General features: G+C 39.1%; 1 protein-coding gene across 1 annotated transcript in view; it reads right to left on the bottom strand.

Moving 5' to 3' along the window:
• ETNPPL (ethanolamine-phosphate phospho-lyase) overlaps positions 1-15,336 on the bottom strand; it is a 48,523-nt gene extending 33,187 nt beyond the window's left edge. Inside the window, exons 1-5 of the mRNA XM_088479455.1 lie at positions 15,184-15,336; positions 4,287-4,405; positions 3,970-4,129; positions 2,402-2,476; positions 1,743-1,836 (exon numbers count right to left, since the gene is read on the bottom strand). Coding sequence (XP_088335581.1) covers positions 1,743-1,836; positions 2,402-2,476; positions 3,970-4,129; positions 4,287-4,405; positions 15,184-15,239 — 504 coding nt within the window. The 5' untranslated portion in view covers positions 15,240-15,336. The remainder of the gene's footprint in view (positions 1-1,742; positions 1,837-2,401; positions 2,477-3,969; positions 4,130-4,286; positions 4,406-15,183) is intronic.
• Positions 15,337-17,044: the final 1,708 nt, after the last annotated feature.

Here is a 17,044-nt window from a genome sequence, read left to right as displayed (position 1 = left end):
GTCACCAAACAAACAACCAATAGCCAAAAACCTTACTTTTTTTTTGAGTGTGGCTATTATTTTAAAATATTTACTATAATCTACTTTCAGTTATTCACTTTGTCTACCTATACATTAATTTTGCGGGCAAATTGCGTTCAACGTCTAAACCAGTGGTTCCAAAACTTTTTTGAATCGCGGCACGCTAGTGTATCAGCATTGTTTTCATGGCACCCCTAGGCCAAAAGTTTGTTTTTGAGAAATTCAGAAAAAATGTAGTGAAGTAAATTGTGCTTATCTGTCATCCTTAGGTTTGGTTATATAGTGGTGGACAGGTTTGTGCTTCTGTTTGTGCACATATTTACATTACATTGACCATAAATAATTTGATTTGGTGCTGGATCACCAACCTGAGGCACCCCTGCAAGTGTCCCAAGGAACCCCTGGGTGCCGCGGCGCACAGTGTGGGAAAAACTGGTCTAAACTACAGTGTGTGAAAAAGAATCAGCAGATCTGGGCAACTTAAGCTGAGCTTCCAGATTGCTTTTCCCTCTCACTTGGCTGAATTCAGTAGGATCTGATTACTCACTATTGCTGGTAATTATTACTATACTGGTATTATTACTTAGTAATTATTTCTGAGCGGGTTCAGTATATAATGTCTACGGTCAGAATGCCAACATTCATTAGGGTGGACATGTGAATGACAACTTTGATGTTATATCAACTGTCCATAATGTCGACATTAACCATGTCGATACTCATCTTGATGACACTGATGAAATGTCGATAATGTGTTTTTAGTGTGATTCTATCCCTAAGCCTAAAGGTAACCATAATAATAACACTGACCCTAACAGTAACCCTAATGCAAATGTTGACAGTCTGTCAATTTTTTAATTTTCCAAGTGTCGACATTCATGATGTCAAAATTTGACCCATGTCAACATCATGAATGTCAACCTTCTGGCATTTACATTATTTAATGGTGACACTGTATCCCTTTATGGGCAATAGCAGGGAACAGCCACGAGGCGAGCAATGACAGCAAACAACTATTTCCAAGAGTGCCCCAGCCAACTAATAAGGAGCCGGCAATGATTTCTAGCCCTTTATCGGGTGTTGTAGCAGTCATAGGTCACAGAGGCTGAACAGCGAAGATAACCAGTAATTATAATTACCAGGATCATTTTGAATTTAGTAAATGGAGTGGTCCCAAGAAAGAACACAATCGAAAATATTAACAGGATGAAAGCAAGCAGTTCAAAAGATATAATTTAAGAGGGAAATCTCCGTTTGGGCTCTTTATTATTTATTAGGTAAAGTAAAACATGATCAGATAGTTTAAAGTAGTGTATGGGACATTAAAAAGTCGTTCTAAGCCATTGGTAAATATCAATGTAATATCTACTGTTACCTCACAGTGATCTTTTATTGTTTTTTTTATATATAGGAGGTGACAAAAAATATAGATGGGCAGTAATTGTAAGGATTGCAGACAACAGGTTAACATTGAGCTGAAAATGGTGGATTTTGAAAAATAATGTTTTTTAGATGAGAACACTTATAATAAAGAGAACATCTGTAATTATAATGACAAAGAGGCAATGAGAATGAGTGAAGAAATTAGCGTGATGATGACATTGGATGAACTTTGAGAGATCAATGAAAATATTGGTGCAAGAACATGATAATGTTATCAGGTATGAGCAATAACAAGTTACAAGGTTAACCTGAAGTTACACTTTGATAATGGTACTCACCACATGTACATACTCTTTTTTGGCTTCTTCTCCCAGCTGTTGAAATTTATATGGACTTATGTCAATTAAAGAAGTCACATGGCCATGATATGCACTGAAGCAAGAATGGCAAAGAGAAAAGGCACCTTTTAGTGGCATGTGAATGTGAGTAGGGCAGCAATTTTACCTCTATTTTCTAATGCTTACATTCCTAGAATTTAGAGCAATGTTGCCCACATATTAGCAGAATTGGAATGAATAGCCTCCTATAAGCTGACATGAGTACGATTGCCCTCGTGGATCTAAAACAGCCTCCCCAACTACCACTAGAAAAAAAGGTTTAGCAACACATAATTATTGCCATTGGAATTAACATTCAGACTATTCCACATTTTCTTATACTCCACTTCCACATAATGCCACTGTACTAAGATCTTTACTCCAAGAACATGCCTGTTATAAAGTTATCTTTCCATTGTTTATTTAAAACTCCACAACTAAAAGTTTAACATAAAATGAAGGATGATCAGACCACGTAGAGTTACACATGCTAAATATGAATATGGTTCCAGCTGCTGCATTACCACTAGTGATCAGTTACACTTCTACTATATTAATTGCAAACTCAGTGAATAGGGAACAGAGATTGGCCTTTGGTATATTGGCATTTGAAAACTTACTGGTCAAGGGTTATCACATCATAGTGGCCAGAGAACTGTCGTGCCAGGCGTAGAGCAAGGTCATTTGCTTCTGACCTGCAGAGGAAAGAACAACTGAGAGTTAGCATACATTTATAAATACAGTATTATTTGCATAAAAACTGCTGTAAAATGAGTAGTGAATTGCACCAGGATTAGGGGCTCCTTAGTTAGCCATTCGGCATCCAGTAAGTATGAAATACAGATGATGCCTGGTTTCATTGCAGCAAATTCAGATGCATGTTATATATGTACAGTCATTGACTTGATATTCTGTAGGTATTGCTCAGTGTGTGTTAGGATTTACATGACCTTCCTTGCAGCCCTTAGAATAATAAAACTATTATACAGTAGATTCCACTTTTAGCTCATTCTGTTATCATTTCAAAGTCATTGCGCATTAAGTGACCCTTGTCACAAGTGACAGTTTTCAGTAACTCAGGGTTAATTAGTATGGGAACTACGTAGCCTCGCTGTTGGTTCTTATCTATATTGCACAAATGTTTTTTATAAATAGTTTCAAAATCTATACTAGAAAAGAAAGCACATTTGTTTCTGCTGGTGCCATTGGCTTTTCAGGGTCCAGACATATAAGGGTAATCATATGTAAAGGTAAGCTACTGTATGGTTGAAATGACTGTGTCTGCACTGTCTAGCAAACTAGAAAATGGTTAGGGCTAGTAAGACATTGGCGGAGTATTACAGATGAGATACCCTAGTTACGAATCCAGCACTGAACTGTACTGAAAGTCACATCAAAGCCTTCACTGTATATTGGTCTTATAAAATAAAAACATTTTAGCTAAATCTGTTTGTAGCATTAGATGTATATAATTATGAAGATTTGGGGCCTAGGAGTTTTGGCCCACTTATCTATTGCTCATTTAGGGGTCATGTTGAGTTGGACACAAATTGTGTTTTGCTGTGGCCATATGAACAGCCAGTCACATCTTGCATACATACTTATAAGCACTTGTGGATCTTTACAATTGAATGGACAGATTGGGGGAGGAAAGGGACATGTAAGCATGGCCAAAGTACAAAATGAGAGCGTCTTTGCAAGTATGACCTATGCGCCAGTCAGGAACAGGAAAAGAGCGGACTTTGGTGCATATTGCAAAATGATGATGAAGCTGAAAAAGGTGCAAACTGCATATTTCCCATTGAGGAGCTGGTTGCATCTTGTGATTTTCCCATTTTATCATGGTTCACAAATTGCCCCTTTATTTTGATGCAATTTGTACTTAGGGCTTGCATCCATCCCAATATGACCCCATATATTTATATATTCCTATGTTATGTCTTATCCTGATTACAATGTGTATTAATAAATGATAGTTTAGTCATTTGTTTATTTCATAGTTTGATTTCTATAACAGATATTCTGCCTATTTGATGCTTGCCAATGTATCTCATTGTTAAGTGAGCTTGGATATGATTGTATTACCTTTCCAGGGAAGGCTGTCTTTACTCATACTAATAAAATAGATTTGCAGAAAATACACCATCAATATAGAGGACTGATATAGTATGCATTTGTATACACATACCCAGAATTAACAAAATAGCAGACAGAAAGCTGCTCAGGGAGAGTGGCTGTTAGGCGCTCAGCATACTGAACAAGATTGTCATGCAGGAACCTAGAGTTTGTGTTCAGTAACTCCATCTGCTTCACTGCAGCCTTTGTCACTTCAGGATGGCTATGTCCAACTGCAAGAAAAGGGAAAATGCATTATTCATGGGTACTGCTAAAAGCACATAATGATCCAATGAGATCATAGAAAAAGTACCTCCAGCAGTAGTGTTATACAATCTGTTGGGCACATGTGTATATTGACTCTGTGTCATATTTTATTGATGTACTTACCATGAGCTACATTATTTATGCAGTCAAGATATCTTTCTCCTCTTTCATCATACATGTACTGTCCCTTCGCGTGTACTATCTTAATAGGGTCTTTTGCAAAAAATACTTTGCATGATGGCCTGAAAAGGAAACACAAAGAGTATAATGAATTATATAACTGGCTATTATGTTATAGTAAATACACATGGAAAAAATCGGTTATTTCAGTTACCTAGTTTAACTATTTTTGGTTTTGGAAATTATTAACTTGAAATCATTTAATATGTTAACAATGGAAATATATGTAAAATCAGCAACTGAGCATCCAAATACATTCATGTGACAGCTTTTATGCACAAAGTCCATGATAGTAAAAGAATTAGGAGCCCATATTTGTAATAAGAACTTGAGGATTCCGTTTAATGCAGCATTTACATCACACAATACTGACTGCTGTCATCTGCAATTAATGCACAGTAGAGTAGATTTGAAAGGTGCTGGGTTACTTACTACAAATGACCCATAAACCCACATTATGATTAGTATCAACTTAGCACAATCATCATTTAAATCTCTGTTTGCCAAAATGTTACATATGTTTTGTATTCATAAATACAAGTTTGCATAGAAGCAAAAACAGACAAAAAACTTTGTTTGGGGCACTCTTAAAGAAATTGGTTAGAAAAAAGTATGATTATTTAAATAATGGATATAAGGAAAATCATAAAAATGTATCAAATCACATAACTGCTTACTGTAAATACATTTAGACAGTTATGTGATTTTATGCATTTTTATGATTATCTTTGAACTATAGAGTGTACCTATGATCACTCTTTGTAAGATAGGATTTTCTATTGAAGGTTAAGTTTTATACATTTCTTTATATCCATTATTTACATAATCATAATTTTTTCTGACCAATTTTTTTAAGAGTGCCCCAAAAAATTATTTTTGCCTCTATGCAAACTTGTATTTAGGTGTATGACAAAAAATTATCTGGGAGCACCACCAACAGAGTCATCTAGGATTCACCACAGACCATCACACTGGTTTTTGAGAATTATTTTTCTTTATATTTATTCTTTAAATTATATACTATTCAACTAGTGCGGACTCACCCTGTGTCGGACTGGGCCATGAGGGGCCCATACATAGGGTTGTGGCCAGCCTCTAGAGGGGTTTTGTGGCAAGGCTCCACAGAGGGTTGGCTAACCATTAGAAAGTGCATATAGTAAATACTGCTATGCATGATATAATGTATCAGATTAGTAACAGCAATAGTTTGTAGAAAATACACCATAGTCCTGTGCAGTATAGTGTAACATATGTATAATTTGTAATTCAAGAGCACAGTCTAGAGCCTGATCCCTAGAAGAGGGGGTGTGCCCTCAGGCAGTGCGACCATCCGGGGGTTTCCCCTGTACCCCTGTGGGCCGGTTGAACCCTGGACTCACTGTATACAGTATATTAATATGTTTTTGTATTGCGATTTATTTTTCATGGTAATTTAGTCACAGAGTGACAGCGTTCTCTGACTAACAGCTTGCCCAGAAGAGGCTATCACTATGACACTATCATTAAATGTAATTATGCAAAGAAAATCGCAATGCAGACAACTACATGGATCTATATTTTCTTACTATTCGTAATTATAAAAAAAAAATAAACACTGTGTTTGACATATTTGTAATTAATAAATGACATCAATATGATAGTCGATCTTGGAGACAGCAAAACAAACTGCAAACTAAGCTCCACATTCAGCTATGATGACACATGAACAATGGAAGTAGTTATAGCCATTGTAAACATTACTGTCTTCTGTGTGACTTTCCGAGTCTGTACAATTTTAGCTGTTTATCCTGGTGCTGGCTAAACCAGATCAGACTGGTTGTAAGGGACCAAATAACTACAGTCAGCTGTCTTTGAAGATAATGTGTAGGCAAATTACCTTTCACAAATAATTGCAGGACACTTGCCAGAAACCAAGCAAAAGTTTTACATTAAACAAACACTATTTTTCTTGCAGCGGTCGGGACTTTCTTGAGCAGATTTTATTTTTCAACATACTGTAAACATGCACAGTGCATAACTGCCTCCCCTGCCTCCAGCTCACATATACTAAATGCTGTGGGAAGAACAGATGACACAATATTCAGTCTACTGTAGAAACAACTAGAGTATTCAATACAGTGTACCTTAGACTGTCTCTTTCTACTAGCCCACCAACTCGCAGTGAATTATGTGCAGCAGATTCAGCATGTGGAGCACAAGAGAATGAAGAAAGCTATCAAGGCGAAGAAGTGTAATAAGCAGGCATCCTCAAATGTGAACTGGGGCACTATATGACAAAATGAACTGGGGCACCATGTGGCATAATGTGAACTGGGGGTACTGTGTGGTATAATGTGAACTGGGGGTATTACTATGTGTCCTGATGTGAACTGGGGCAGTACAATGTGGCACAATATGAACTGGGGGTACTAAGAATCATAATGTGAACTGAAGGCGCTGTGCAGCAAAATATGAAGTGAGGGCACAATGTAGCATGATGTGTACTGGGAGCATTACAGTGTGGATTAACGTGAACTGACTGCACTATACTGAGGCATAAAATGAACAATTCCTGCAGAGAGAGTTGTCTCTCTAGAAGGATTGGCGGCCCCTTCAAAATGTTGCTTATACCCCAGAATGAGATATACTGTATTAGTGACCTAATGTTATAAATGTGCAAAATTCATAGCGCCTCCCAGACTATTGTTGTTATTAAATTGAACAGTGGTCGTTACATTTTAAATCAGTTTATTCTTTATTCTCCAGGTTGGAATCAAGCCTATCTGCCTGCTGTGGAGATACTATACTGCCATATTTGAATTGAGGTAGATGGTATTGTGTCTAGTTTATGAACCAGAATGGACTGAGAGGTTGACAGCAGATGATAAATGCTTCAGAACAGTAGTGTTAAAATAAGACTCAGATGCTTGGACATGCAAGGGAGAAATGATTGTATAAATTTCCAGCCACAGGCCACCTGTTTGTACAGTCTCACCTTGCTGTGTCTTCTGATAATCGGAAGCCTGTTGTCTGCTTTGCAAGTTATATCTGATGTTTTCAAAGAATGCCTTTTAGTTCTCTCAATTGTCTACATATGTGCCCCAGACGGGGCCACCTATCTTAATCCCGATGCCAGGAGGACGCGTGCCCGAATGAAGGTAAGCCGGGGCTCCCTTAGTGTTAGCCATGGGGAGGAGGGTTAGGTTATGGTAAGTTAGTGGGGTTAGCATTAGGTTTTTGGGGGGGAGGTTAGGGTTAGGCACCACTAGGAGGGAGGGTTAGGGTCTGGTACCACTGGTGGGGGTTAGGGTTAGGCACTAAGAGGGGAGGGTTAGGTTTAGGCACAAAGGAGGGAAACAAGTTTAGGCACTAACGTGGAGGGTTAGGGTTAGGCTACAAGAAGGGAGGGTTAGGGGGAGAAGGGGGAGGGTAAGTATACTTACCTGACCCCTGTCGGGATACCAACCATCGGGATGCCACTGTCGGTATTGTGACATGGGCATCCCGACAGCCGGCATTACATACCCATTCCCCCCAGACAAGTCATTTTTCTATCCTAAATTTGTGTTCCCTCAGTTGTTCAGTGGTTAGCCTAAATGCTTTACATCTAAACATCATGAGCCATGTTTTCAATTCGGATCAGGACCCTATATGTGTGTAATTGTATGTTCTATTACCTGTGTTTGCATGCATTTCCTCCCACAGTGAAAAAGATATTGGTAAGTTAAATGACTGTTACAAAATGACTCTGGTGTAGGTGTGACTGTGAGGTGGTGTCAAGGACCCTGAGTAAGTATCCCTGATGGGTTGCACCCTGACTATGGTCAGAGTGCAGTGATTTGAATTTCTAGCCGGTACAACACTTCCTTTTACTGCCACCATCTGTGATAATTAAAGGAGTCACCGGTCCCCTCACTCTGTAACACAATTGCACAGGCTCGGTGACACAGCTCCAATGCAGTTAGCTACTCTATCCCCTGATTTCTTGCAATTTGTAACAGTTTATAGTATAACCCTAGCTGTCTAACAGTCTCCTCAAAGACTTGGTTTTGGAATAGATATGATGTAAACTTATAAAAAATTATTTACTTACAATAAGAGATACAATGCTTAGTTATAAAAAAGGTTACAAAAAATGGTTACAAAGTTACATACGTTTAATGCAATTTTAAATAAAAAGAAAATAAATGTATAGATTTAACACAGCACTAATCTGTCCGAGGAGAATGGAAGTTGAATGGGACCTCCCCCGTAACCTCCCATAAATGCACACTGGGTAAATTTACTAAAGTGAGAGTTTTTAGAAGTGAGTTTTAATAGAGATTTTGCCCATAGCAACCAATCAGATTCTACTTAACAATTAACTAGCACATTCTAGAAGATAATAGCTAGAATCTGATTGGTTGCTATGGGCAACATCTCTTCTAAAACTCACTTCTAAAAACTCTCACTTTAGTAAATTTACCCGACAGTCAGTTACTGTGCATCCAAGTTGTCACTGTGACCGTCATCGGTAACCTATCACGACACATGCACATTGCGACTCAGACATGTGCATGAGCAATATAAAAAACATCGCTCAACTGCACAAACATTGGTATAGCATACACCTCTGAATCAGGCCTTCTGCTACAGATTATGGTTTTTAAAATGTACAGAGCAAGCACAACAGTGGGCTGCAACTCCAGACCATCTCCTAGAACAGAATCAGCAAATCTCACTACCCTCCCCATAACAGGATTTAATATCTTAACAACCATAGTATAACCATTATTTGTAGTGTTCTGTAATGGAAAATAAATAGAACTAATGACTTTTTTCACTGGCTGTGAGAGTGGAAGAAGGGAGGAAGCCTAGCAGGAAATGAGTACAACATGTGCGCTACCCAAATTAAAAACAACTGGCTGGCAGAGAAGCCTGTACATATATGGCCAGAGTAAATCTCCACAGCTGTGCGCGTGTGGTTACTGAGGATGTCTGTGAGGCACTGCTTTTTCACTTCAAGCAATTCAACTCGTTTCTGCAATCCCTGCAAAATGTGAGCCTGTCTCTTCCTTTTACAGTGAACTCAGTGAACTGATGTTTTGAACTCCTCAGAGCTGTTTTTGGTAGGACCTGCATTTTAGGACAATTTTCATTAATTGTCAATTGTTTCCACAAATACACAAATAATAATTTTTATGTAAGACATGTTAACCCTATATAATATTATTATCCAAATCACATTTTTATTAAATATTTTCAACCTCTTGAATATGGGATACAAGAAAAAGTTGGGCTGGGGGGTTACAAACGGGAGAGACACCATTCAATACATAAACACAACAAAGGTGTAAGATGTTTAGGGCTCAATCCTATTAGGGCCAGTATTCAATTAGTTTCGCGTATGCAATAAAGTTTCACCTACCGGACTTTTCCTATACATCGCGTATTGTAGCCGCGGAAACTTATGGTACCCGCTCTCGCTATTCAATTCCAAAGGACGCGAAAATGGAGATACGTTAAGTCAAAACAGGTGAAAAGTGGTGTCAGAATCGGGGAAATCAGCCTTACCCCCCAATAAGCTGCAGAAACATTGAGGATCAATGTAGTAGTGCCCCATTAGCCCTAATAAAACTGTTTTGGGTACTTAAGTTCGCACAATTGACTCTAATCCACGTCTTTGCACAAGTGGTGAAGAATGGCATAAAGCAGTAATTTTTGGAGAAAATAAGTAGTCCTGGCAAATTTGGGGTACCTGAAAATGGGTGCAAGCATCTTATAATGTCTCTAAAGTGAACTTTTAAATGTGAAATGTGAAATTCCACCCCCAAAAATGCGCCTGCAATCCCAAAACACTTGGCCCCTTCTTAGTGCACCCCCAGACCCTTATTTCGCTGGTTTGCAAACTTGTCCCCCCACTTTGCACTTTTTTGCCCCCAAATTCAAAGTACTTTTTTGGGGTGTTCTTAAGTTTTTTTAGGAATCTTTTAACGCAGTTGTCCTTTGGGGGCTGTCCCAAGGGTACTGAGTGGTTTCCCCACCTTTGCACCCCAAACAAAGATGTTTCACTACTTTTCTCCTGCTATTCAGAGGTGAATCTTTTTTGCCTATTACATTGCATTGACTTTCCGCGTACACGAAAAGCGGATGGAATTGAATACGGCGAAACTTTTCCGACTGACAAAAAGTCGCAATTAGCGATACTTTTCGGGGATCTCTGCTTTTCGCTTCTAATTGAATACGGGCCTAGGTGTGAGTTGGGTACTGCGAGCTGTGCATTTGCTCCAATTCCAAACTTGCATTGATTTTTCAGAGGAAATTCAAATTTTTTGGTGTTCATGAGTAGGTGGAAAGGTAGGGAAAATATTTATTTTTAGGTATACATTTCAGGACACAGTGCAGAACCTCTAGTACACCCCTCCCAATGAATAATCATGCACTTGGAGGAGTTTACTCCCTCCCCTATCATACTCCCTGTCATGCTCCAGAGTTTTGATAAAAAATCTGTGTTTTTATACATGTGTGCCTCCCCAGCCATTCACCTCACCACACGTCACTGGGTTTAAGTAGCATAATTTGGCCGATAAAAACATGTCAATAATATTGTAAATGATCTGGGACGTGGATGTGTAAATGATGTGGACAGGTACAGTACATGGAGGTGCATTGATGGGAGAGGGGTTTTTGAACTTGCAGGTTAGAGGTAAAAGTGTTTATTTCAACTTTTTACAAACTTGTATGAAAACACTGACAAATTACTATACAGACATTTTCTGTATCACGTATTTATGCGATGTCTGCAAGTTTCTTGAAACAAACTCGCATTTGCAAGCTCACACCTACAGTCAGGTGCATAAATATTGGGACATTGACAGAATTTTCATATTTTGGCCTCTATTCACCACCACAATGGCTTTGAAATTAAACAAACAAGATGTGCTTTAACTGCAGACTTTCAGATTTAATTTGAGGGTAATTACATCCAAATCAGGTGAACAGTGTAGGAATTACAACGGTTTCTATATGTGCCTCCCACTTTTTAAGGGGCCAAAAGTAATGGGACTATCAACTCAAAAGTTATTTCATGGACAGGTGTGGGCTATTCCCTCATTATTTCATTATCAATTAAGCAGGTAAAAGCTCTGGAGTTTATTTCTAAGTGTGACATTTGCATTTGGAATCAGTTGCTGTCGACTATCAATATGAGATCCAAAGAGCTGTCACTATCAGTGAAGCAAGCCATCATTAGGCTGAAAAATCAAAACAAACCCATCAGAGAGATAGCAAAAACATTAGGTGTGGCCAAATCAACTGTTTGGAACATTCTTAAAAAGAAAGAATGCATCGGAGAGCTCAGCAACACCAAAAGACCCGAAAGACCACGGAAAACAACTGTGGTGGATGACAGAAGAATTATTTCCCTGGTGAAGAAAAACCCCTTCACAACAGTTGACCAATCAAGAACACTCTCCAGGAGGTAGGTGTATATGTGTCAAAGTCAACAATCAAGAGAAGACATCACAAGAGTGAATATAGAGGGTTCACCACAAGATGTAAACCTTTGGTGAGCCACAAAAACAGGAAGACCAGATTAGAGTTTGCCAAACAACATCTAAAAAAGCCATTACAATTCTGGAACAACATCCTATGGACAGATGAGACAAAGATCAACTTGTACCAGAGTGATGGGAAGAGAAGAGTATGGAGAAGGAAAGGAACTGCTCATGATCCAAAACATACCACCTCATCAGAGAAGCATGGTGGTGATAGTGTCATGGCGTGGGCATGTATGGCTGCCAATGGAACTGGTTCCCTTGTATTTATTGATGATGTGACTGCTGACAAAAGCAGCAGAATGAATTCTGAAGTGTTTCAGGCAATATTATATGCTCATATTCAGTCAAATGCTTCAGAACTCATTGGACGGCGCTTCACAGTGAGGATGGACAATGACCCGAAGCATACTGCAAAAGCAACCAAAGAGTTTTTTTAACGCTAAAAAGTGGAATGTTATGCAATGGCCAAGTCAATCCCCTGACCTGAATCCGATTGAGCATGCATTTCACTTGATGAAGACAAAACTGAAGGGAAAATGCCCAAATAACAAGCAGGAACTGAAGACATTTGCAGTAGAGGCCTGGCAGAGCATCACCAGAGATGAAACCCAGAGTCTGGTGATGCCTGCAAAGGATTTGCAACAAAGGGCCTGATTCAGACCCACTCGTGAGCGGCTGTCCGCTCGCAAGTGGGTCGATGTTATGCACTGAGCATGCGCACGACGGAGGGAGCCCTTTGGTGGGCGTGCCGGGGGCGTGCCTCCCTGACGGGGGCGTTCCCACGGGAACGCCTCCCATCAGAAGCCGGCCCACTGACATCACTAGTGATGTCAGTGGGAGTGATTTTGGCTCTGATAGAGCCAAAATCATTCCGGAGCTTGCGGTTGAAAACCTCAACCGCAGGCTCCGGCTCGCAAATTCGATGGTCGCGATGGTCTCGACCATCGCGGCCATCACAAAGCACGCTCGTATAGCCTGTGGGTGGTGACCCACAGCTATACGAGCGTCCAGGAGGACGCTCCATGAAAATGGAGCCCGGCCCTCATTCAGAGCGTGCGCTCTGCTCAGAGCGTACGGCTCTGAATGAGGGCCAAAGTATTAAAAAGTGAAAGTTAGATTTAGGATTGTTTAGTTTGTCCCATTACTTTTGGCCCCTTAAAAAGTGGGAGGCACATATAGAAACCGTTGTAATTCCTACACCGTTCACCTGATTTGGATGTAATTACCCTCAAATTAAATCTGAAAGTCTGCAGTTAAAGCACATCTTGTTTGTTTCATTTCAAAGCCATTGTGGTGGTGAATAGAGGCCAAAATATGAAAATTATGTAAATGTCCCAATATTTATGCATGTGACTGTATATGATTGAGCCCTTAGAGTACAATGTTACACAGTATGGTAATCAAAGGTTTAACAAAACAGAAGTTTAAAGGTTAGCGCTACCAGGGGGAGGGTCAATCAAATTGATGGGGTCTTGGCTAGAAGTAGGTTGGGAAGGGGGGGCCCTTCTATTAAATAATTTGTACAGTACCAGGTGTACTATTTCATAATTGGTGAGGCTTGCATGAAGTGTGGTGTTCCCGCAGTTTTCTTTTCAAAATAGAATTGGATCTTGGATATAACCCTGGTTATATGGGATGGGGAAAGGAGACTACCAATTTTGTGCTATAGTGGCTTGAGCTGCTTTTAGGATATTGACTAAATTGGGGACCATAAGAGGATTCCATTAGACTATAGCTAACACTGGTTCCGGTGAGAAGGAGATTTTCAGTACTTTGAGAATATGGCCAAAAACCTCTTCCCAGAAAGGTTGTATATTGGGACAGTTCTAGAATATATGCTTGATATTCCTGTCTTGGTTGCACTGGCCCCAGCACAGCTTTGAATAGGAGTACCACATCTAGTGTAGATTAGTGGGAGTAAGGTAGAGCCAATTACGTAGTTTAATGTGCATTTTGGTGTGGTTAGAACACATTGTCATTCTGTAAGAGGTAAAATGAATAGACTCCCACTGTTTGGGAGAGAATGTTGATGGTGGTCCTCCTCTAATTGCACCTGTATGGGTGATGTTTATGTATGGTATGATGTAAGCATTTCTATTCAGTCTCAAAATATTCATTAATTAGTGATATCTTAAAGAGAACCTATCGAAAGTCATCTGTTGACTCTTTAAAGCCTATATAGTTAGGCAAACTAATGGGACTCCCATAAGATCCATTGAGGACACCCAGCAGAGAGCATATAGTGATAGATTTAATGCAACCTACCAAGATGATGAGGCACTAAGAAGCCCATTTTGGCCTATTCCATATCGTATAAAGCACTATGTTTTCTATTTAGTATGCCTTGTATGAAGATAAAGTGAACGGAGATAAAGTATCATCCAATCAGCTCCTAAATGCCATGTCACAGGCTGTGTTTGAAAAATCCAAGGCTTAGTAAATAGACCCCTATGTATTAACCCAATAAAGTGACATCCGATTACCTGGTGACACTGCAACTTTAAACTTTTCTTGCACCTTATTACACTTTATGGAAACAGCCAAACAATGAAAATATGTCTTTTGTTAGAATAGTATTTTTCACCTTAACACTTTCACAAATACTATTTAACAATGAAATGGCAAAATAAGCAGCAATAACTCCACTAAATAATATTTTCAGGATAAACATTTATAGCGGTAACTCCCTAGAAGCCTCACGCCCGGCTTACACTGTTTTATTTGAGCGGCAGAGTTTGTTCTTTAGGGAAATGCCTCACTTGTGGTTTGCCTGAGAGAACTTTTGCAAAAACAAACTGAATCCATGATGGGATTGTAGGGACACACCAAAGTGTCTGACTGCAAACTCTGCATCAAAGATTAACTACAATTCAGAGTTAAAGTCAGTTTAATGTATTATATGCAATAAAAGTGTTTAGGTGTTACAGTATGTGCAGCACCAAGCATCGCAGAGGGTAATAGTGTAGACATTACTATATAAAGTCACATCACAGGGTCCCCATACCACTGGTTCACAAAACATATACATATATGGTTCTCAAAGTTAGTAATAAGTAGATTAAAGTTGGTTTGCTTTTATGTGTGTAATATTCCATATTGTTCTATGAACTTTTAACTGGTATTGAACATATGGAACTGTACAAAAGTAAACAATCTAGAACTCTTAAGAGATTGCTCTAATTATTTTTTAAAGTGAACAAACTAATACTCTAGTTGTTATATGGATATTTAATGTAGTACTTTATATTATTTGCTGAAAAAAATAAAATCTCTTTTTTACCATGATGTCTAAAATGTGATTTCAATTACTTGTTCTCTCTTACCCTATGTGTTTTTTCCTCATTTCAATGGTTTTCTCCTTGGAGTACGGTTCACACATGTCTGCTCCTGTCAGTCTTCACTTGGCACAGAACTACAGATCAGCTGAGCTCCCAGCACTGTGTATGCCTGCTGGCTGCGATGTGTCACTGCTGCTCTCTAGCCCTATTCTCTTACTCTATTTATAAGCTGACTGTGTTTCCTAAGGACACTGCCTCCAACACTCCCCTCTCACGCCTCTGTCTGGCATTAACCCTTCCAATGAATGACAGGTCTGCATATGGTTAACTGCTTAGCGTTTTCCATTAAAAAATCCAAACATTGTCTGGATGACAGATAGATATCTATGGCTTAGTTAGTGTACACATTATATCCTCATATTGTCAGTGTATTTGTGACCTCTCTGGCTATTAGTAGGTTAAATTTATTTGTTATCTGAGAAACTTTGTATCCTCGTATATGCGTTTTTGTTTAATTGTTTTATATGCCTCTGATTACACCTCACCCTGATAACAGTAACATGTTTTTGACCTGTACTTATTTTTTTTTAGAATTAAATGAAAGTGACAGCATGCCATTTAACTTGTTTTCAGGAATTGGAATAAAATAAAAGCTAGAATATATCAAATTGGGCTCTCTAGGTCTACACCTGCTCATACCAACCACAGGTACTGTATGCTGTGAAGAAAATGAAGCTGTGTGAGACAAATGAATGCAGATCAGTAGAAAGTCATAGATGAAAGTAATGTCACATCATGTCAAAACATCTCGCTCTACAGGTTTCAAATATTTAAATGTAATATCCCCCAGGTACTTATGCGTCTAGGTGCGTCATAGTGTGAGTATGTACGGCAGTTATGTTTCTTTTTACCTGATAGCTGAGTTCGGGTTCCCGATTTGAGGTTCGATTAGGCTACTTCGGAGAGGTAAGGAATACAGGTCCCGACCAATGATAGTTCAGGGAGCAGTCTCAAGTTCCAGCTGATTTAGTGGAACCAGTGGGTATAGTACATCAATAACTTATAGATTCAAGGTACATTGCTATAAATTTAAATCTAATTACAAGCAAATATTTTTCACTCAATATACAACTTTAAGGACAAAAAAAATGTTTTATTGTACAGGAACTGTGGGACCCAACGTCGTCTGTCACGGTTAATTAGATGCAATTATTTGACCAGGTTACATGACATCAATATGCTAAATCACACACTTATGAACAACTTACCAACAATGCGCCTATACTCAAGTATACACTTCAGTTGTCAGGTTAACTTGTGGACACACTTGACATATGTGAATATACGAAAATGACTGAATAACTCAATACTCTTACTTAATTTCTCTGACTCAAGAAAATAATATATTCAGTAAATCAACATTAACTCAGAGCATGTCCATGTCCCTCTTTCGTGTGTACTGGTATGGATATATATGCATATATTTTTAACTCTATGCTCTTTTAAACGTGTCACCATAGCGGGGGTAAGTTCCTGTCCCTAACCTCTCCCTGGTAGTGCCTAACCCTAACCCCCCTTCCCACACCCTAAACCTAACCCTCCCTGGGCAGGGGCAAATGCAGGATTTCTGGTATCCAAATGTTTGATTTCAGAGCGATCATCGCCAGCCCATGAAGGATGCATAATTATTTAGCATGTAGAAAGCTATAGTCTGCCCCAAATAAAGTGTAGTTTATGTAATACGGTACTTCAGACATATGCAGGCCCAATGACCATGGAAAACCACTTACCAGATTCTCTTTGTGGTGCGATGATTGAGCACTCAAATACGCAGACACACACAGCAGACTTGGTAGGAAAATCTGCTGCTACTGGGTATGTGCAGCAGCTCCATTTAACCCATTAT

This window comes from Taudactylus pleione, unplaced genomic scaffold (assembly GCF_031769625.1).
Source record: "Taudactylus pleione unplaced genomic scaffold, aTauple2 ptg000236l, whole genome shotgun sequence".
NCBI classification, from domain to species: domain Eukaryota; kingdom Metazoa; phylum Chordata; class Amphibia; order Anura; family Myobatrachidae; genus Taudactylus; species Taudactylus pleione.
Note: the sequence above shows the minus strand (reverse complement) of the source record. Positions and strands in the feature narration are given on the sequence as shown.